Source organism: Hemiscyllium ocellatum, chromosome 12 (genome assembly GCF_020745735.1).
Source record: "Hemiscyllium ocellatum isolate sHemOce1 chromosome 12, sHemOce1.pat.X.cur, whole genome shotgun sequence".
Lineage (NCBI taxonomy): Eukaryota > Metazoa > Chordata > Chondrichthyes > Orectolobiformes > Hemiscylliidae > Hemiscyllium > Hemiscyllium ocellatum.
In genome coordinates this window covers 26,572,695-26,595,553 of record NC_083412.1, presented here as the reverse complement: position 1 = coordinate 26,595,553, position 22,859 = coordinate 26,572,695, and the positions used below count along the sequence as shown (strand labels likewise).

General features: G+C 37.3%; 1 protein-coding gene across 3 annotated transcripts in view; it reads right to left on the bottom strand.

Moving 5' to 3' along the window:
• The window catches only part of scml2 (Scm polycomb group protein like 2), a 109,387-nt gene that overhangs the window by 26,169 nt on the left and 60,359 nt on the right, over positions 1-22,859 (bottom strand). For all 3 annotated transcript variants that reach the window (XM_060832945.1, XM_060832947.1, XM_060832946.1), the window contains exons 5-9: positions 21,771-22,005; positions 19,906-19,994; positions 17,787-18,030; positions 3,211-3,458; positions 1,857-1,992 (exon numbers count right to left, since the gene is read on the bottom strand). In XM_060832945.1, coding sequence (XP_060688928.1) covers positions 1,857-1,992; positions 3,211-3,458; positions 17,787-18,030; positions 19,906-19,994; positions 21,771-22,005 — 952 coding nt within the window. The remainder of the gene's footprint in view (positions 1-1,856; positions 1,993-3,210; positions 3,459-17,786; positions 18,031-19,905; positions 19,995-21,770; positions 22,006-22,859) is intronic.

Here is a 22,859-nt window from a genome sequence, read left to right as displayed (position 1 = left end):
GAAATCCCCCAACCTAGGGGGAAGATAATGACCATTATGTGGATAAACCAACTGTAGTTGATAAATATGTAAGCCATGATAAGGATAAACTACTAAACATGCTTTGTATCTCACCTTACCAAGAAGCAGCAATTACTTAGTACTGTGGTTTATAAAATGTTGAAGTTTACATGTTGAGAAGTGAATTATTGGTCTAACTCAATGCCTTGGAAAAACAAATGTGGTTACACGTTTGTAAAACGTTTAGAATTTTTGTCCAAGGAAACTTCTTGAAATGCTATGCAGAATTGTGACCTTCAGAATCTTTTGCAAAAGCTTTTAAGAACAGGGTAATCATGTTAACAGGGTCTGTGAACTGAAATGTAAAGGAATTATGACAGCAGCCTAAACCAAAAGCTGGGATATGCCCCAAGAGGGTAGACTAACAAAATGATTAAAAAAAAAGTGCTTCAAGACACTGGCAGACACTGATAAATGAACCAAAGATTATCAGTCAACTGAACACTTGGGAGACATGGTGCCACAGGTATGGAGGAGATAAACACTAAAGTAATGTGAAGCTATATACTGCTGCCTGTGTTATGTATCACAGTTTAACTTGCACTGATTAAAACTTTTGCCATTCAACCATTGTTTGCACGTATGTGCAGTGCTTGATTAGTTAAACAAGTCTGAATTGTAACAAACAAGTTAAGAATGGCATTAACCAAACCAGAAATTTCTGGAAATACTCATTATTTTGGTTCCTTAAAATAGGATTGCCAACTTCATGTTGAATTAAGGAGAGTTCTTTGACATGGCAAATCAACCCATTAGGAGTGAGAAATAAGCATTTCAAATAATGTCCTTAAACCTAATATTAAAGGGACAAGTTCTTGCAACCCATCAGATTGGCCTAAATTCAAATCGGAGTTTCAAGTGGAAGAATAGTATGTTGTTCATCATTGCATCAAATTCCTTAAATTGCAACCTTGAAGCGTTAACTGTGCAAGTAATTTGTTTAGTTGGTTTAATTTAACCATATTTATTAGTCACAAGTTTTAAATCGCATCACTCCAGTACACTGCAAAATGTAACAAACTACAAACAGGATACAGAAGTTAGATTACTGTAAAACTTGACATCACTTTCACTATACAAAGATACCATGCATAGGACATATTTTCAAAGTGGAGGAAAAATGATGGATCAATGTACAAATCTATTCTTCACAAGAGTCAAAGTGAGCTATTAGATATCTGATCTGATTATGTATCAAACTTAAATGAAATTAATTAATCGTTGAAAAATTGCAACTGTTTATCAATATCCAAACATTAAACTTTCAATAAAGTAATACTTGGGATTCATCCGGCTCCAATATTTTCTTGGAAATCTCAAAATTATTATAGAAAAATCAAACCAAATTGAAACAATTTTCTAACTCTGGTTACTTGGGGGTCAAGCAAGATAACTTAATTTCAGTTATTAAACACTAAGTTAGCAGACATCTCAAGTCACATGTTATTATGCACCATTGAACTTATGAAATTCTCATTTAGACTATAAATTTAATGTTAATTCAAAACAGTAAGTAGTTTTTTTTTCACTTCATAATAATCAGGCATCAAATTTTCTCAGTATACTTAATGAATTGTTCCTCTCAGGATATGTACCCCAATTCCAAACAGCAAAAGCAAAGTTGATCAAGTTCGGAATATGTTCATCATTCATATAAGAGGGATAAAGAGTGCTAAATTGTGGTTTTCAGTTGACTGCACAGATCCACAACCATACCATATCCTAATTGTCAACTTGGAAACAGCTTTTTAAAATTCATTATTGCATATTAGTTTGAGATGACTAGTGACATTTACCTGTAGACATTACAGATGGAGTTGTATTGTGAATACTAGCAGCATCTTGAGTTGCAAGCGCACTGTCAATGTCAGGTTCAGGGGTTGTTGTGGTAGGAGATGGAGGATGTGGACTCTGTGTGCTTCGTGACTTCCTCTGAAACGTTACAAAAAAGGTTGAAAATTCCCACCAACTGTGCATAAAGTATTGCAACATGATTTATTTTGTTGATACTTCAATAATGCTGACTGTCTCCATAGTTTAACTAAACATTTGATATTTGAAAATGTGACTAAGAATCAAATTGAGGAATTTTACTCTTGTTTCACTTACAACCATTAATGACTTGCAAAATTTTGTTGAGTATTGCAAATACATCAAGTCACTAAATAAATTTCAGTACAGATTCCACTAAAGATTTTAAAAACAAATTTCTGGAGTAATTTTGTTACATCACTGAGAAATTAATTACTTACTTTTTGTTACCCAAGGAATTGCTCTGTATTTGTATTCATGATGCTGCATTGCATTAAATATTTAATTTATACTTCACTGCTTTACTTTTGCCAATATTTTCTGTTCCATGTTTGCAGTGAGTTTGGAAGCTGGTACAGCAATTAGTTAGACAGCACCCCAATTGAGTCAGCGGCACAAAAGGCAATGAATTGCCTTCCATCCACTGCCAATTTTACCCAGAGATAAGGAATTAACAACCAATTAAGGGTCTCTTCCCATTACTGCTGGAATTAACCTAGGACTGCAGTTAGCTGGCCAGTCATCAAGTGGGAAGCACAACATGCGATCTCTATGGACTGAATGTGATCTCAATGGAGGAGTGCCCAAGTTAAAATCAATCAGTGCATCAACAAGATATCTGGCGTCAGGAAGGGATAATTCACTGAGTGCCACCCGCTTCTGCCCGAACTGCCAAACCCCCTTGACCCATACACCACAAACCCTTCTGTCAACTTGTAACTTTGGTTTGGGTTGCTCCGCTCATGTGATGTCCTAGATGGGCTGGAAGGTTTCGTTATGATGAAAGCACCAAATAAAATACAGATCATCATTGTTGATGAGCCATATCCAGCATCAATGGAACGTTGCAGCCAGCACTTTTTAAATCATAACAGTTAGTTTCAAATTAACAACATCCCTTCACAGGAATATCAGTAGGCTTAAATATACATTCACCTCTATTAAACAGCAAAAATATCATTTTTTAAGAGAGATATTATGATTCAAGATATTGTACCTGCCAAAACACAAATGAAACTCAGTAATTTTTGTCTATTACAATTCATAAAACAAAATCAAAGTGCTGAATACTCTATTTAGAAACATTTCAATTGTGTAACTGGATCTGTATGAACAAACCTTGACTCCTGGTTTTGCCCCTCTTTTCACTGTTTTGGATGGATCAGAGATGGAATCAGATTGAAGTGCTGAATTGGTTGGTGATGGTGCATTCTTTTTCGAAGTAGATTGTCCTGGTCGTTTGCCTCGTATGCTTTTACGATTTTTCTGATTTGTCACGTCATCAGATTTCTGTGGTGACTGCATTGTACGTTTAGGCAATCTGGAAGGAGTTGATGGAGTAGCAGGAATACTCTTTGGAATTGACACTAAGATTAAGGAGAATATTTTAAAAATGTTTTATTAAATCCAACAATACAGATGTACAATAACTATTTCTTCTTCAAAACAAACCAAATCATCTACCATATTGCCTGGTAAGATTATCCTTGTCTCTATGTACTCTTGTGGAAGTTATAAGTTAAACCATCACTGACTGCCTAAGTTCAATTACAGTACTCCCACCTCCCTGACACTGTTTCATACTACACTGCATGACTTAAGAACTAACTGGTGACAGGAATATTGAGAGCGCCGCAAAGCTGGAGGAGTCATCTTAGAACAAAAATCTCCAACTAAGGTTCATCCTTCTCTCAGGTGAAAGGAAAAAAAAAACCTTATATTGGGGAGCATTCCCAGTGTCCTGGGCAAATTTTAGAAACACTCAAGTATGTTCACTAAAAAAAGGTATTAAGTCAGGATTTAAATGTTTGCTCAATCGAACTGAAATTAAATTTGTGTCTATTAATCAGCTGTCCAGTTTGCATGTTAATCAAAGCTTAGACATATGACTGCCACCGCAAACGGATAAAAACACTGAGTTAAAAGGTAACATTGAAGTTAGAACTAGAATTGGCATCAGATTTACTGCTTTCTAAAAACCTTAATCATTTGTGGAAATTTAGAAACCAAAGAAGTGGCCAGACCCCAAATGATGAGTTCCACAAGCAGAATAAATGAAGGAAATGATAAACTTTAACAACAAACATACACAACTACAGGTATTAAGAAATAACACAATACTGAAAGGAGCTTTTGAAATGATCCATCATATACAGGGCCTCACCCAACTATTCATACACCACAGATGAACTGAACATTTACATAAAACTTTAGAGATTGGAAATATTTAACTAAATTGAAGTTCTGACAGAAGTTAGGAAAATTTCAACCTTGACTCTAATTATTATTTGAAAGGTTGCAGCCTTACAAGTTTTGCCCAGTTATGCACAAAGTGGAGGAATAATAAGTTAACTTAGCAATACAGATGTCATGAGAATTAAAACTGATACCAATCCAGTATGCCCTCAATCCTACAACTAATGATTGACCATTCCCTTGGAAAATCCTGTTTCCACTCTGATCTAATAACCTGTAAATGTTGGGCATGACCCAAAATAAAAGTTTTGAATATATTCGATATTAGCTGTTATATAATACATCAATAACTTTTACCATTTACCATGTGCAATTGTCCTTGTTGTAATTGGAATAGGCAATATATTTGTCTGCCTTGACGTTCAGGCAATGCAATCGGGTCGGCAATTTCAAAAAATCAACTGTCCATAATTGAAAAGAGTTATATTGTAGGAATAGCAATCTGTGTAGCAATTATCCAGATAAAAAGTTAAAAAGCTGACATGAATTAACTCAAGCCAATCCACTTTCCTGCCATTTGCGAATGGCCACAAAATTGGCAAGAGATTTGATTTTGGCAGAACTGTTGCCGGGTCGCGTCAGAAGCAATAAGCCTGACCTCAGGGGTAGGAGTCAGGACTTCAATTTATTTGCACAGACTCCACGTGGAGTAGTCAAAGGGAACTCAAGCTGCTCAGGAATGGGAGAATTTTAAAACTCTGCAGCTCACCATGATAGGAGTACAGAGAGATGTTTAAAAAAAATGGATAAAATTGTTTAAAAGACTGTTGTAACACCTGCAGAGAAAATCTGAAGATAAGCATACCCAAAATCAAGCAGACCATTAATAAGAAGACAACTTGCAGAAGTCACAAATCTGGTCGCTCCAAAGGAGACAGAATGTGACCATCTTGAACCTTTATCACTCAAAGCTGAATATCAATTAAACAGTGAAGCAGTGAAATGACTCTCACCATTGAAGATACATCTTCTGAGATGCTCTCCAAATTGACAAACCTATCAGTAATTATATATTTGCTGCATTATCATGGACAATGAAAGACGTAAATAGTGTATCCATGTAACCATCAAGAGATACACAAAATTGAAGAGAAGTTCCCACTTTCTGCTGCCCAGTTATCAGTAAGTTTGCCTCAACATCTTTGCACCACCATCTTGCTCACTCCTCCCATCCTTCCCCATCTCCCCTCTGTATCGCCCCATCTTCCCTCCGTTCCTCCCCATCACAGGGTCTTCCCTTCCAGTCTCCACCGTTCTCCATCCCAGTCTCCCCTCCTTGGCCTCTTTCCCTCTTTTCCCACACCCTCCCCTCTCTCTTCGCAATCCCCTCATCCTCCACCATCCTTCCCCATATTTCCAGCTCAATTGAGTATCAGAAGTGGTTTGAAATATGACGACACATTAATATCACAAAAGACAAGGAGGTTGTCATTGTTCCCATATGCAGTAACATACTTTTGAAAAATTACGAGATACAGTATTCTTGCAGCTTACCTTTAGAAGGTATTCTTTGCTGATATCACTAACATATCTGCAATTTCCCACTCGATAAGGTCTTCTCAAGATTGAGTGGCTTTTTGATGACCTTAGTATTTCAAAATCTGTTTTGTCACACATTACAAAAGAAATAGCTTGGGTACATACACCCTTGGGCACTTGTACCATGAGGTAAAAGAAAGAGCACAAAATATAGACCAAGTGAACAGTCAGTAGTGGAAATGACAGAAGACCAATATACCAATCCACAGTGCCAATCTCAGACATTTCACAATTATACAATAGCCCAGCATGTTTTTGGTTGAACAAGTTTGTTGTATTTACATCAAGATTGCAGATTGTGACACTGCAACCCTCATCATTATGGTAGCAATAAATAAGATTTGCTGTGCATTGAATACCAAGGTACCCCTGAAGTTCAGGTCTCATACTAGACAATTTATCTTAGTCTAGCAATCCATCTAGTATGATTAGAATCTAATTTAGAATCTTCTCGGTATCCAAAAGGACAGGCTGAGAGATAAGCTTGAACTCACTTTCATGATGTATTTCACACATCTCTGTGGTGTCTGATTATATATGTCCTCAAACAGAAACCTGCTCATCCTGCAGGAATCCACAACAGCTCGGTAAAGGAGAAAGGCAGCATAGCAGGAGAAGGAATAAATGAAGCAACAAGACACTTGTCCAAACGCAAAGCTCCAGATATTGCAGAGCCATTCTATGCTCTTCTATTAAAAAGTACACATGAGCCTTTACCAAGAAGCTTCTGCTTAAAAAAAATCCTGCAACCAAACACTTCTTCCACAGAGATAATAAATGCAGAACGAAAGACAGCATCTCCAACAAAAGAGCGCTCCCAAAGTACTGTGTTCAACTATCAGCCTAGGTTATGCACGTTTATCCATAAACACGATTTAGACCCACACCCTCTATTGTACAGGAAATATTGTTGCCAGATGCCGAATGACACCTTGAACTCATGGAGCGCTTCCATTCAGTGGAAGTTATTTTCAGGCAATGCATCCATTCCACAGGAAAGTGATGCCTCTTGCACACGACATCTGCCAGATGAATTGGTGAGCAGTAAATTGGTTAACGTGGTATGTATAATTGTGGTAATTCAGAACATCTAGCTGTATAAATTAATACATCTGTGAGCCCTACTGCTGTAAAAATAACTCTTCTTGTTGTTGAATTTATCTGTAGGTCATCATGGAAGAGGTGGCTTAGCAGTTTTAATTGTGAAAAGGTTCAGAAAACAGATAACTTGTCGTAATTTTTGAATACAAATTCCCGGATTTGGTCTGATGTTTATATAATGTCTTTGGTGTTATCCCACCCAGTTTTCTTACAATATGTGCAACACATTTAGTCACCAATCATTTTCTTGTACTTGAATTAGCTGGCTTCAATCAGGGTTTCAGGAAGCGATTTCCATGAGGGAACTCCACTATTATATGACATGACTGGAGCGAAGGAGCCTCACAAATGAGATACCTGCTGCTCGCAACTGGTTTCAGTGAAAAGAATGTTTGAGTTATACTGCTCATATCTATCATTTATCTTTAATGACATGGATGTCTTCCCCCGTTTGAAGTATATTTAAAAGATAAACTGATCAAAAATACACCAATCTAATTTGTAAAAGGGTTGATTTGATAGAGGCATTTCAAAATCATGAAGGGTCTGGACTGCCTAGATAGGGAGAAACAATTACCGCTTATAAAATGATTGAAACCCAGATGGCACAGCTGTAAAGTATTTTGCAGAAGAAGCAAAAGTGAGGTGAGAATAAACGTTTACGCACAGTGAGTGGTCCAGGTTGGAATGTACTGACTCCAAGTGTGATGGTGACATTCATTTGATGCACTCATGAGAACATTAGATGATTTAAACAGAAACAATATGAGGGGGTAATGGGAAAAAAGTAAAGCTAAAGTTAAAATGCTCAGAGAGCCAGTGCAGGTCAAATCGCAACCTTTTACACTGTAACAAGTTCAGTGAAAAAAAATTCAGCTCAATGCAACATTAAGCTAATGCTTATCATTAAGGAGGGTTGGGAGAACTGTTTGTTTTATGTCCTGATGGAAAGTAAACAACTCACAGCTTAAACTGAGCAATTGCCTTCAAATGATAAGTTTGAGCAAGGGTCACTTGACCCAAAGTGTTAACTTTGATTTCGCTCCACAGATGATGCCTGACCAGCTGAGCTTTGCCAGCAATTTTTATTTTTGTCTGGCTCCAAACGAGGCCTATATACATTGGAAATGGGAGAAGAATATTAAACAAAGCAATTTTCTCAATTTAAATAAACAATTTTGCTATAATAGAGTTTATTTATAAATCACAAGTTACAGATGATTCCTTAAACTACCGTTAAATTTAACGTTTTTAAAGTAATGCTGTAATATTAAAAACACTTTGATAGGACTATAGTCTTGGCAACTAATAATGGCTGGGTATTTTCTTATTTTCACACATGTAAAAGATCAAATTATTATTTTAGAATTGAATTATGGGGCAGCTGGTCACTCTTGGGTATTAAATGGCATGCATGGAACATCACTGATTTCAAACACAATATTTTGAGACAGATTTATTGCTCCTACTCAAACCAAAGTCTAAGAATACTGTATCAATAGATTTATATTTAAAAAGATAATTAAACTAAAAGTAGAACATTTGTTTGCAGTTCACTCTAACCCGATGTCAAGAGTCTAATTTTTTCACAAAGCTACACTGTTCTCACAAGAAACATGATTAAAATTGAAGTTATGCTGTGACAATCTGACAGCTTATTAAACTTCAACAAAATAACTGAGCCTTTTATTTAGAACAAAGAGCAATATTCATTTTGAAGGAGTAACCTTATAAGCCTTTTAGCACATTAAATTTCAAATAATATCAAAGACCTGAATGCAAAGAAATTTTTTTATAAAATAGTAAGTTTAGTTTGAGAAGTTTCTGACCAAAATTTGCAGCAAAGTTAAGCTATCACTATAAAACATTGCTCAATACAGCCCTCAAACAAAGACTGCAACATTCTTAATATAATGATTAACTGGAACATAGTATTTATTTCAAGTTTATATTCTGCAACACTTGGTCTAAACCTGTTGACACTTGACTTTAGTTTTTTTTAAAGATTGACTTTTTTTTGAACAAAAGGACATACTCTACAGCCTTCATTTGGATTGATACACTCTTGCCACACAAAAGGTATACAGGCAAACAATAAAGGCCTACATCTCAGATCAATTTAGCAGTAATGTTACTTTTTCTTAAAAAGGATTTCATGCTCTTGCACTGCTCACCGTGATTTGGGTTTTAATTCTTCTTAAGACTTAGTTTAGGAGCCTTGAATTCTCTTTCTGGATTTCCTCCGTCGACTGCACTTTTTTCTGCCTGCTAACCCATCAACAAAGCGCATGCTGACTTAAGCTCTACAAGCAAACGGCATGTCTAGGATATTTGCATTTGTTTGGTTGGTTAGGGGACAGGGGGTGGTGGTGGTGGGGTGGGTGGGGGGTGTGAAGAGAAGAGAGGGAACTTGGGTTTTAAAGTAATATGTATATTGTGCGCAGGGCATAGTGACAGTGCTCATCAGTCACCTGCTCCCACTATCTCCACCCCCAATTTTGCAAAAGGCCATAAGGTTAAAATGGGTCACAGATCCACAAAAGGGAGAAAACTAAATTGGTCATTTGCATCTGTAGACAGAAGTGTCTATTCTGAAATATATGCGATGAAACCAAACCAAAGAGACATGGATCAGATTCTTGTAGAATTAGATTTTGACAGTCAACTGGTTTAAGATTTTTTTGGAAATTTGGTAAATTAATAAGTACTGTGTTATCTGATTGAGTGAGTGAATTAGCAGACAGGGAACAGGTAAAATAGACATTTACTCTTGCACTCAAATCACTAACTACGATGTTTAGAATTATGCAGCGAGGTCAACTGTCAAAGGCAATATTCAAATAATGCAACAGCAATGGTATTTCTCAAATATAAACCACAATGATCAAAATAGTTAGAGCCTGTACAGGTATGGAATCAGCCAAATAATGGCAAGTTCAAGTTTAAGAGCACTGTTTCTTTTCCTCTTTACTTAATTGATGATGGGCTCTCCCCAAATTTCATAAATATTAAATAAAGCAATTTTCTCAATATACATAAACTATTTTGGCAAAATAGCGAGCTATTTATAAATCAGGGTAGGCTGCAGATGATTCCTTAAACTGTCTTTAAATAATAGAGATGTGAATATTTAGTCTACTAAAACAAATCCTAATTCATTTTCTTCAATAATTTCAAATGGCCTTCATAAAATCTGAACAGTACCTTGATATAATTGCTTTTATGAGAAAAACTGATTATCTAGAATACATTTAGTTAGCAAATAAAAGTATGGCTAAGGGAAAGGGTTAATAATCTGCTGGATAGAAAATGACTACAAAATGATTGCAATGTCCATTACTACAAAATGGTTATTTTTTTAAAAACACAAGGTTTGTTTTAATCCTCTTTGGCAGAGAGAAAAAAATGAATCTTAAGCATATGCTAACACCCTTTTTTTGATTCAGAGCCCAAGGTCCCTTGAAAAAAAATCTTGTTATCAGGGAAGGTCCTATGTTCATTGTAGGCACTGCACTCTGCCTTTTTGTCACCATCAGATTATCACCTAAGAACAAAGAGTCTCTGTCCTATTGGCTCAAATGAAAATGTCACATCTCTCCTCCTTTTCTCATTCAAAAGATTTAAAGGTATCCATATTGTGTGCTGAATAACATTTTAGAATGCAATTTGATGAAACAGGATGTGGTCTGCATAAAAGAATCTATCATTCTGTATTTGCAAGTCCTGAGTTAACATTTCATAAATTCCCTCTCTCAAGCTGCTCACAATGAAATTGTACTCAGTTGTCAATTCCAGATAAGCACAATCTAAGCATAGATTCCAAAAAACTTTGTTTTAAAACAATCTCTGTATATTTATTTCCTAAACAATTCAAGCTCAAATACGTACACCCGAGGTACCTCTCTTTAAACAAAATGAAAATTTTAACAATAAGATCAACATACTGAAATATACTAGAGTAATAGTTGATCTCATGTAAAAGTCCACCCTCTATTATTGGCCATATAATCTGGAATTTGCCACATATCTCATGCAAAAATTGACCCTACTTCTTCACAGATAACTGATCAACGTTTATCAGACGGTGTGCCAGCTGTCATGCCCCCCTCCAGCTTTCCAATCTGCTGGTTGTTCTGCTTCAATCCTGGTCTTCCAGTCCAATGGCTGTTGCATTCCACTCCAGATTTTCAGAACTACCACAAATTGTTGTTTATTTTTCTTTATTCTTCAGCGATCAATTGGGCTTCTGCTGAAGATACAGTACGAATTTTGACAGGTATGAACTTAAGCCTATCAATAGTAGTATCCATGTAATAGTTGACTACATAAATTTAACCTTAAAAAGTAGTCAAAATAAAAATTCAACTATCACGAGTATATATGACAATGGAAAGGAATTATCACTCATTGTATACAATGAGTTACTGAAGACTCAACAGCATTAAGTGAAAAGAGCACTAATTAATGTTTGCCTATTTAAGGAAATGCTCAAATTAATACTTCACCATTAGTTATTTTGGTATTCATCATGGAAGTATGCTACATGATAGAAAAAGAGTCAAGGAAGTTAGTTTAGATTGGGGATCTCAACCTGAGATCTGTACAGAACCCCGAAAGAGTTGCAAGGGTTTCACAACCTAGCCTCCAGATCAGTTAATTCCTCACTAACTGTTGACTGAAACATCATGGTCAGCAGAATACCAGTCATGTCATCCATCCAACCTCTTCGTTCTTATGAGCCCTAATTCGCAAAGTGTACTGTTATATCTTTAATATTTATTTTTCACATATCCAAGAATGAAGTGTTACTTTTAACAATGCATGGTTCAATTTTCATTATCTCCCAAATGCTCCTCTCCCTGCCCTCACCTGTCAGTCCCTCCCACCTCTGGCCTTGCTCTTGGAGCTGATTATTCTGGCTGAATTAATAGTGTGCGTGGGGTACAGCATTTATAGATTGGAGTTTCTTACTTAGGGAAACAGCAAAGTGTCCCATGTACACAGCATTTTTCTTCTATAGCACAGAAGTTGCTGGATCTATTAGGTACAGGGTAATAACACATGTTTCTTCAGTGGCAACAAAAGTATTAAGCCAGAATAAACCGATCAAAGATGCTGCCACTGCATCAGATCAATTCAGTACCAGCAACATGTTTCATGTCCAATGATACATAAAGAATTGATGTTCAGTTCAAAAACTAAATGTTTTTAAAGATAACTTGTTTACCAGGAATCCATGGAATTTTAATTAAAACACTCCTATATTCTAAAAAGTCCTTTTGTAAATACTCATATATTGCACCATGACGAGATCCTTGTGGCACTTTCCAGCAGACAAATCTTTATAGTGAAAGCACTAACACCAAAGTAAAATCAGGAAGACAATTTAGGTGACAATTAAAGTATTCAGCAGTCGACCACAACATAATGGTCGTGTCGCAAGACATAACCCAAATACTCAAGATGTCATGTTGGACATGTTTTTGAATCTCACCATGACAGCTGGTGAAAATTTACTTCAAGTAGCAAACATAGAACATGAAGGCAGTATTAGTAATGTTGACCATAAAAAACTTATTGGCTGTAAAGTACCTGTTAGAGAAGCATAGCTTACCCTCCTTACTCAATCAAACCCACACGAGACTCCAGACTCTCAACGATATGGTTGATTCTTAAGCTGCAGGAATGGCCTAGCAAGCTACAAAATTTAAAAGGCAACTAGGGATAGTCTACACATATTGGTTATGCCAGAGTTGCCCACATTCACAAAATAATAGAAAGTAAAAAAGAAGATCTTATAATACAACCATTGTGTCACATGGTACAAATTGTTCATTCCACTTTAAAGTAAAATGTTATGTTTTGAAAACACATTTATGGAGCCTTCTGATTTAATTTTTCCATCTCTTTCAGGTTGACTGTTATAACTCGATTCCTGACTTTGATAACATGATTACTACCATAATTTGGGCCAGCATTTAGATCCTTACAAAACATTCTTAGCAAAGAAAAACGCTGGAAACTTCAAAAACAAGGCACTGCACCTTTCAAGATACTAAAAGTGAATTACACACCATACAATTTGACATGTTTCAGCAAATCGTACATGTTTTTACATACACAATTCACCATGAATTTTCTACTTGTTGCAAGTTTCAAGCTTCATCAGTTGTGCTTAACAGTGGTGACGACAAGCACAGCTTGCAACACAAAAATCCATTAACACCAGATCACAATGTCATGGGAATTAATAATTTTTGAACTCACAATAATCTTTAAAATATTCTTTCATGAGTGCCACTGGTGGGTCAGCAATTATTATACATCCTTAATCGGACTAAAGAGGTGGTCAGCTACTTTCTTCAATTTGTGCAATTGTTTAGTTTAAGTGTTGTTAAGAATTAAGTTGCAGGATTTTGACCCAGCAACATCTTAAAACTTGGAGGGTGCTTCTATGTGGCAGAGGTTATGGGTTGAAAGGTGCTTTTAAGGGAAGGTTGGTAAGACGCTACTGTGCTTCTTACAGATGACAAACACTGAAGTCACTGTGCAGTGACAGAAGTGGATCTTCAATGTGGTGGATGGGGCATTGAACAAGTGGGCTGCATTTTCCTGACTCTGTTTAGCTTCATGTTGTTGCCTCAATGTCAAGGGCAGTTATCTCAAGTTCATCACTTCTGTCCACATTTGGATTAAGGCTGTAATGAAGTTGGAAGCCAAATGTTCTAACAGAAACCAAAACTGAAAATTGTTGAGTGAGTTATTGCAGTTTAAGTGCCACTTGGTTATATTGTCAATGACATCGTCCATCATGAGAACAGACCAGTGGGTGGTAATTATCTCGGACTGATTGGACCTGCTCTGTGAAAAGGGCTAGTTCCCTGTTGTAAACATGAGAGTACATGACACACAATCAAAGACACTTCAACCAACAAATACTAACAATCATTACTTTTTTTAAAAAAGTGATGATTTTAACTTATAAAAATTATTACAGGAAATTCTGAAGATCTAAGGATTTGAAAAAAAAACAAATCATGCTCAATGATGTTGTGAACTAGCTCAAAAAGATAGAAGCTGGTCATGCATCCAGAACAATCACTATTCTGATTTATTGTCCATTTCTGATATTTGGGGCCTTCAAGAGAGTTTAATTACTTAGTAGGGACATCTCAAAATTTTTAAGTGTTTAAAATTTAATAAGTACCCGAGTTCTGTACACCGATACAACTAATAAATCATTCTGTTCAGTTTCTCTTCAATGAAATATTCATTAATTTACAATTAGTTACTCACAGGTAAGGGACAAAACACTGGCTTGTTTCAGATAAACCTATTCAAATTACACAAGTGGGAAGTAAACTGATAAATTTTGAAATATAATAAGCATGCTTACAACGGAGTGTTTCAAATTTATAGCTTAAAATGCTTTCCAATTGTTCTAGTTTATGGAACAGTTGCATCTGATAATATGCAAATGAACTCCAGCAGGAACATGAGCAAAAAATTTGTTAAAACTAGCTCAATTGTGAGACCAAATTTTGTACCAAGACTGCTAATTATAGCCAATGTTGAAATATTGGGTTTCATGATTAACAGTGCACAGAACACTACTCCTTTCTAGAAAACAAATTCAATATATTTCCCAAGACTAAAAGATGTCAGAGCAAAACAGGCTATTCCACCCACTGAGTCAACTCCACAATTCAATGAGATCTGGTTGACCTGATGGAAGTCCTCCACCTGAGCCCCACTTTTCTGCCTTATCATCACAAGCCTAGATTCTCTAACCGATTAACAAACTAGCTCAACATTTAACATACTTAACAATCCAGTATCTAAAGCCCTCTGTGATATAAAATAAAATTCCTCAGACTCTGAATCCCTCTGCAAATTGAAATTTCTTATGCCCATTTTATATGGGTAGCCCCTTAATCTGAGAACATGTCCTCTATTCCTATACTCACCCACAAGTGGGGAAAAAAATTCTCTACCTACTGTCAAGCCCCTCAAGAATCTTCAGTTTCAATAAATTTGCCTCACTTTCTTCTGAACTCCCATGTATATGGGTACAAAGTGGGCAACCTCTCTTAAGAAAACTCCTCCATGCCCAGGTTCAACGTGGTAAAGCTCGTCTGGACTTCCACCAGACATGGTGTTTCCCTTGTTAAAGGGACTAAAATCACTCTCACTATTCTTGGGGTGGTGTGACTCACGCCTTAATTTGTAGAGCAAAAATTCATTATTTTCATTCTCCATTCTCTTTGAAATAAAGGCCATCATACATTTGCCTTCTTTATTATCTGTTAAACTTGGATACTAACTTTTTACGATTCATGTACAAGGAATCCAAATCCCTCTGCACCGCAGATTTCTACAGTCACTCCCCATACAAATTATAGAAATAGTATTCAGAAACAAATAGAGTGCGGCAAAGGAACAATAGGTTTGGCAGCTTCTGTTGAGAGAAAAACAGTCAGTGTTGAGTCCAGTGACCCATTTAGAACTGGACTTGAAATGTTAATTCTAGGCAGATGCTGCTAGACTTACTATGTTGCTTCACTATTCTGTTTCATATTTTCAGCATCTACAGTTCTTTGTAATTTTTTTTAGTTTAATTAATATGCAAACCCTCCATTTTTCCTGCCAAGGTTCATAATCTCATACTTACTCACAACACATTCCATCTGCTAAATGGAGTGTAGTTTTGGTCTCAGTATTTAAGGAAGCCATGATGTGGAGGTTCTGGTGTTGAACTGGGGTGGACCAAGTTAAAAATCATACATCTGATTATAGTCTAACAGGTTTATTTGGAAGTACTACCTGATGAAGGAGCAGCGCTCCAAAAGGTAGTACTTCCAAATAAACCTGTTGAACTATAACCTGGTGTTGTGTGATTTTTATATTAAAGGAAGGATGGAGAAGGTTCAGACGCAGTTAATCGGGAATGAGTGGGTTATCTTAAGATAACTTGTGGATTATCTTGAGTAGGCTGGGCTTGTTTACATTGAAGTTTAGAAGAGTGACTTGATTTAAGTGTACAAGATCCTGACTATCTTGACAAGATGGACGTGGAAAGATTGATTTACATTAGAGACAGTGCAGAGGTGATTTAACTCTGATTTAAAATCAGGGATTGCCTTATTTTTGACAGATTGAGAGAATTACTCTGAGGGAGATGTGAATTTGGAAATGTGCCTCAGAAGGCAGTGGAGATAGGGTAATTAAATATTTAAGGCAAAGTTAGATTGTTCTCGATCAAAAAGGGAATCAAAGGTTATTGGAGTTGATGGGAACACAGAATTCAGATTACAACAGTTTAGCCATAATCTTTAGGAAAGGCAGAGTAGGCCAAAAGGGCCAAATATGTTTGCTCTTACCTCACATGTTCCCTCTCCCAACTACATGCATCCGACTCCAAACTCGCAAGCCCGCCTGCACCTTCTTTGATCTCAAGAGCCTCTTGCATTTCCACTGTTCAGGCTCTCTTTCTCACCAAACTCTTGCAGCTTTTTTTTCTCATTCCATACCCCTCACAGCCTTCTTCCCTTTCCCCATCCCTCTGTTCTTACAGCTTTCTTCTCCCATTCCAACCATACATGTAGCCTCCTTCCATCTAGCCCCTTTCAGCAACTTTTCTGACTCTCCTTCTTAGTCTCCTTCTCCTCAAACTCAATTTTGTACCTCCTTCCTAGCCCCACGCATTATCATCACCTTCTCCTCAACCCGACCTCTTGCAGTCTTTTCCTTCCTATTATTTTAACAGCCCACTTCCTACACATGTTCTTTCAGCTTCCTTCTCTTCTCCAGCTATTCTGTCAAAAACATGGCAACCACATCTTCGCACCTGACCTGAAGTGCTACTCTCAGCCTCCTCCTCCTTTTGCAGTCCTTTTCACTACCCTCATCATGCAGACTCCCTTCCCACACAACCCTTCTGGCAGCCTTCTTCACCAGGCCCCAACTGCTTTGGTAGCCCCCTTGAGATAATCGCCATTGTTGAATAAATCATTATTTTTTGCTTTTATCAGTAAAATAAACGAATCAACTAAGGTTATTTGATTCTAAGCTTAAACAATGTAATGTGCACTTAGTAAATATGATAGATACTTTGGCCTTGCAATCTATGATAGACTTTTTCATAAAACCTATAGTTAACACAAAAACTCAATTTCATGGCTGAAAATATACAAAGGTCTACAGAGCACCAACCATTGACTAACTTTATAATATTAATGACGAGTGAAAAAGGAAAGTTCAGCAACTCTGTATTGATAAGTAATACCCTACAGACCTTTCTCAAAAGGGATGTACAATGACAAGTCCTTTTCCTTGAATATAATTCTTTATTTACACTGAAAGGTAACGGACCATACACACAAACCAAATGACAGTTGAGCAAAAATATAAAAGGAACATTATTATACACTGCCCATAAAAAGTGTATTCTAACAACCACTATTGGAACAGAGCATAGAAAATACGCGAAACAGAAAACTACAAATTAGTCAGCATTCATCCACAACTTCAAACCAAGATATTATACAATGTTCATTATAAACAAACTGAATAACTGACCTGTAGAGGTCAACTACATGAGCTTTAGCAACATCTGCAATTTCAGTTGATAGACATTGAATAAATTAATGTAACATAGACAGGCTGATAAAATTATTTGTGCGCAATGTAGCACAAGAGTTACAAGAGCTCTCTGAAATTTTAGTCGAAAATGTTCCACAATTTAGAACACTGTTTTTGGCAAACTTAGTACAAAATGACAATCTATTTTAAAACCTTACCTCTATTTCCAGGTGGCTGAAGGCCATCGCCTGTCATGCCACACCATCCAACTGGAAAGATGTCACGAGAATCATATCTGCACCAATAATCAAATGCGCCTCTCCAGCCATCAAACGTTATGAAAATGTCATCGGCTTTCACTTCACTAATAGTTGCTGGACAAATCAGATGAGGGTTTTTTCGATCCACTGCTTCTAGTTTCATCCCAACTTTGAAATGATTGTGCTGAGGACTTGGAGGTTCCTCAAAAAGAAAAGACAAGACATTATGCTGAAGTGCATGCATGAACTTTAACACAGAACACATGGATTGTTATTCCTTTTAATAAATAGAATCCAGCATTTCTGGACTGTGACTATATTCAACATTTTCAGATGAGCAACAAACGTTTGTCAATGTAGAATGCTTACAGTTAAATGATTGATGCATCCTTTTTTTCACAAAACAGAAGTCCAAAACATATGGATGGATCACAATTTGATGAGTATAGGGAATTTTAATTTACACAACAGGAAAATAACCACTAAAAGAAGCCAAAACTGCAGTAGAGTAACAATTGACATTAGCAGCTGATAGAATAAACTCCTCTCTTCCATTGGTGATACTTCACCCAGTTGCTCATTTTAAGTTGAAGTCTTTAAAGCATAATTTTAAGGAGGTGTTTGCTGATTCTCTCCTTCTCCCCACTCCTATTTCCCTATTCCTTCCTTTGCTGAGCCCCATTTCAAAAGAGCATGCATGCACAGTGCTGTATTTGCTATGGCATCATACATAAATTCTACCTGATGACAATGACTGGAAGTCATGCACAGGAACATTTCTAGATTAGTTCACCTGCACAGTTACCCACAGTTCTGAACTTTACTCCTCACATCACTCCCACCAGTATTGGCCCTGAGCCTTGCTCCCCAACTCTTTAACCTCAATTCTTGTTGCCAGTGACTGTGGCTACCTGTGACATTGGTGCAGTCAGATGATCGATGGCAACAATCACAGAATATTTCACTCCCACATTTGCTGATGGATTCACTGCGAGCTAATTATATCAAATATAGGATAGAAGAAACCTGGGATGGGAGGAGTCAGCTCCTCATCATTATCTTCCATTCTGTTTTTGGGAGGTGAGAGACAGCAGGAGATATAGCATTTCTCCAACTGAATAGTGGCAAAGGGTCGACGTCTGATTTTCAAATATTGGCAAATCTTTTATACCCACCTTTGAAGGCTAAGGTTCTTAGCTCATTTGAGACAGTTGTCTCCAGCAATGCAGCACATAGTGGAGGCGAGGACTTAGCAATGTTATTGTTAGACTATTAATCCAGAGACGCAGGTAATGTGCTGAGGACCCAGGTTTGAATCCCAGCTTGTCAAAGGAGTTCAATTTTTAACAAAAATCTGGAATTCAGGGTCTAATGATGACCATGAAACCATCTCAATTATCAGAAAAATCCACCTGGTTCATTCATGTCCTTCAGGAAGGTATTCCTGCTGTCTTTACTTAGTCTGTCTAAATGTGACTCCTGAACCACAGTGACGTGCTTGACTCTGAACTGCCCTCTAGGCAATTAGGAATGGGCAATAAATGCTGGTATCACCAGTAACACACAGTCCCCATGAATAAACAAAATCAAACATTGCTTCAGCACGACACAACGTCGACCTCAATTTACTGACTCAAGTCAAAGTCTTCAAACTGAAACATTCCAAGAGTCATAGAGGTCTACAGCATGGAAACAGGCCCTTTGGCCTAACTTTCCCACACCCGCCAGTTTTCAGAATTAATTTCTGACTTCAAGGGGTTTTTTGTCCACTACTGCATGGTTTATCAGTTTTTTAATAGTAAAATCAGTCCAAGTTTTCCCTTGGAATAACAATGTAACTTTAATCATCATGGTCACGTCACTAAAATAAAAGAACACAAGTTAATTTTTTTTTACAGAATGGCAACTTCTCAAACAAGCACTATTTTACAGTACGATGTGCTGCCTAATTATTTAAGAGGATATGTTACATAATAAGAAAATGAACTTTATTACAAACATCCAACAAGCAGTGAGGCACCAAGCATAATTTTAAAAAGTTACAAATTTAGCTAATCTTTTAAAAAGATTTTGTTACCTTCTTAAATATGCACGCTGGGGCCATTTCTGCTCCATTTAGTGTTCGCAACAGAAACATTGGCCAGGATGAAGCATTCATTCTGAAACCTGTTCACTCATTAAAAAAAATGAACAAATAAATAAACAAATCAGTTAGCCACCACTGAAGTAGCAGAAAGGTCCACTCCAAAAAACATTTCATATGCCCAATAAAGTGATAGGATCTTTAAGTTCACCTGGAATGCCAATGAATCTTTAGCATGGATGAAGTTCTACCCCTTACAAGGATGTAGACCTTACAAGGATGTGATTAATTTTGCACTTAGGATCAAGGCCATTTACACGGTTACATGCCCTCTAGCCTCTGATGAGGTTCAGAGCTTGACAAAGCATTCTACAGTTAGTGCCCTCTGTTTTAGCAGTAAAAACATTTTTGGAAGGGTCTTTTTTCTCAAAAAAGAATCTTTTGCAAATTGCCCAGAGAAGCCAAAACCCTTCAACAGTCCAGACAGAATTCAACTGGTGATAGCAGATGTAGTGTCATCAGTTCAATCTACAGTATTCCATTTTACCTGTGGATGCTGAAACAAAGAAGGCCTTTGCAAAAGCATTAAGGCCCAGGAATTTCAAATAACTGGAGCATGGATCCGAAAGGAAGCCTTGGCTAGCCCATGCGATTGAGTCAGGATATGGATCCAGAACACTGAGGAGCTCAACACTTGGCAAGAAGGGCTCTTTAACATTTGTCAGTATTTTAAAGACCAGCATCATAATCTTGTCCATAATCTTCTCTACCCCATAAAAAAAATACATTTACCTGTTGATGTCTTTGTAAATTTCAACATATTGTGAACTAATCTGGTTTCCGTTTTGGAGTAGAGATGCAAATAATTATTACCTCTCTGTTGCAATATGTCTCAACTTTTATTACTACAATAATATAATGTGCACTGAAATGCAAAGTGGTACTTCCCAGATAAGTCCAATACTCATTCTTATTAACAATCCATCACCCTGACTTGCAGGATGCCACAAATAATTATGTCCAATTCTTTTTCAGGGAAGGCTATTTTCATGCTATCCGCGCTTTTTGTATTTTGGGATAAACCTAAACAATGTTGATGTCAATTCAGTTTTGGCACAAAGCACTTGCAGTGAACAGAAGCCCCATGAAACTGGTATGCCTCCTGCCCTTTAAAACAACATGTATTAGTGATTTCCTTAACATGAAACAGAGCCACTTTAAAAAACAAACTTTTCAGATTTCTTACATATAATGGTGGTACCAACATATTGATTGGTTGCTTTATGAAATACACATTATCAGATTTGTTAAAAGATAGATCTTGGATGTAGGTTAGCTTGCTCAGCTTGTTCATTTCCAGACATTTCATTACCCTACTAAGTAACATCTTCAGCGGGCCTCAGGTGAAGCAGTACTGAAAATTCCTGCTTTCTATTTATATGTTTGGGTTTCCTTAGGTTGGTGAAGTCACTTCCTGTTTCTTTTCTCAGGGGGTTGCAGATGGGGTCTCATTCGATGTGATCCTTCGACTGGGACAACATATCCATCCTAGGACAAGCCAAACAAAGACATGCACAAGAATTCGTAGACGGATGGCATTCCAACTGGAACTCTATCAACAAACACATCAAGTTAGACCCTATCTACCACCCCCTAAAAAAGGAACAGGAATGAATTTTCAGCAGTGCTTTGCCTCAGGTCTACTGAAGATGCTACCTAGTAGGGTAATGAAGCATCTGGAAATGAACCTTGTAGCTCAGCGAGCAACCTACAACCAAAACTTCAACCTAAGCTACAAATCTTCTCAAAACTTGCAAAGATAGATCGCTCTCTCTCAAGCAGAAGCTTTATAACCTTACCAAGTGGAGGCTGCAGCATTCCACTGTTCTTCTCACAAGTTCCAATAGGTTGTATATCAGATGAATCAACCAATCGCCAGAAGTCATTTTTGTTGTCACTCCCATCTAATCGCAATCGTAGCCTTGCTCCAGATATGCCAACCACAGTAGCTATACAAATTGAGGTAACATTTCTTGGGTCCTGAGCCTCAAGTTTCATGTCTATTTTGAACTCATTGGTGGGTGGTGTTCTTGGCTGGAAGTGAGCGCACAACGTAAATACACTTTTTGAACAAATATCTTTCTCAGCATAGTTCTATAAGAAGCCATTAAACACAAATTTCAAAGTCACTTATCTGTGAACACCCTTACAACAGCTAAACTACCACAAGATATCTCACAACTAAGCCCTCAGAAGAGGGTTTCAAACCAAGAGGGTCCGTAAGAAAGTTCACGGGTCGAAAACTTCCTCTCAAAACTCTGGAGAAAACTGCACGTCAGAGCAATCCAGAAGTGCCAAATCCTGAAAAGAAATTCAAGTTATCATAGCAAGATAGTTGATTTACCATCCGAAGGCAGCCTTGAACCCAATGCTTAACATTTCAACTTTGCCAGGTTTTGGAGAGGGTCACCTGCTTTGGATTATGCAGACCAAACTTGCACTGTACTGGGCAGGACGAACTAAAGCCTCAGAGATATGATCATCTATGTGAAGGGTGATGGTGGTCGGCTGAAAATGTGTTGCTGGTTAAAGCGCAGCAGGTCAGGCAGCATCCAAGGAACAGGAAATTTGACGTTTTGGGCAAAAGCCCTTCATCAGGATTCCTGATGAAGGGCTTTTGCCCGAAACGTCGAATTTCCTGTTCCTTGGATGCTGCCTGACCTGCTGCGCTTTAACCAGCAACACATTTTCAGCTCTGATCTCCAGCATCTGCAGACCTCACTTTTTACTACTTGATGGTGGTGGGCACCTGCCTCATCAGCCTGGACCATGAGGAGGCCTTTGACAGGATATTGCACACCTACATGAGAGATGTACTCAGCAAAATGGGCTTTGGGGACTGTATCTGCAATTGGCTCCAACTGCTTTACTACATCAACATCAGTAAT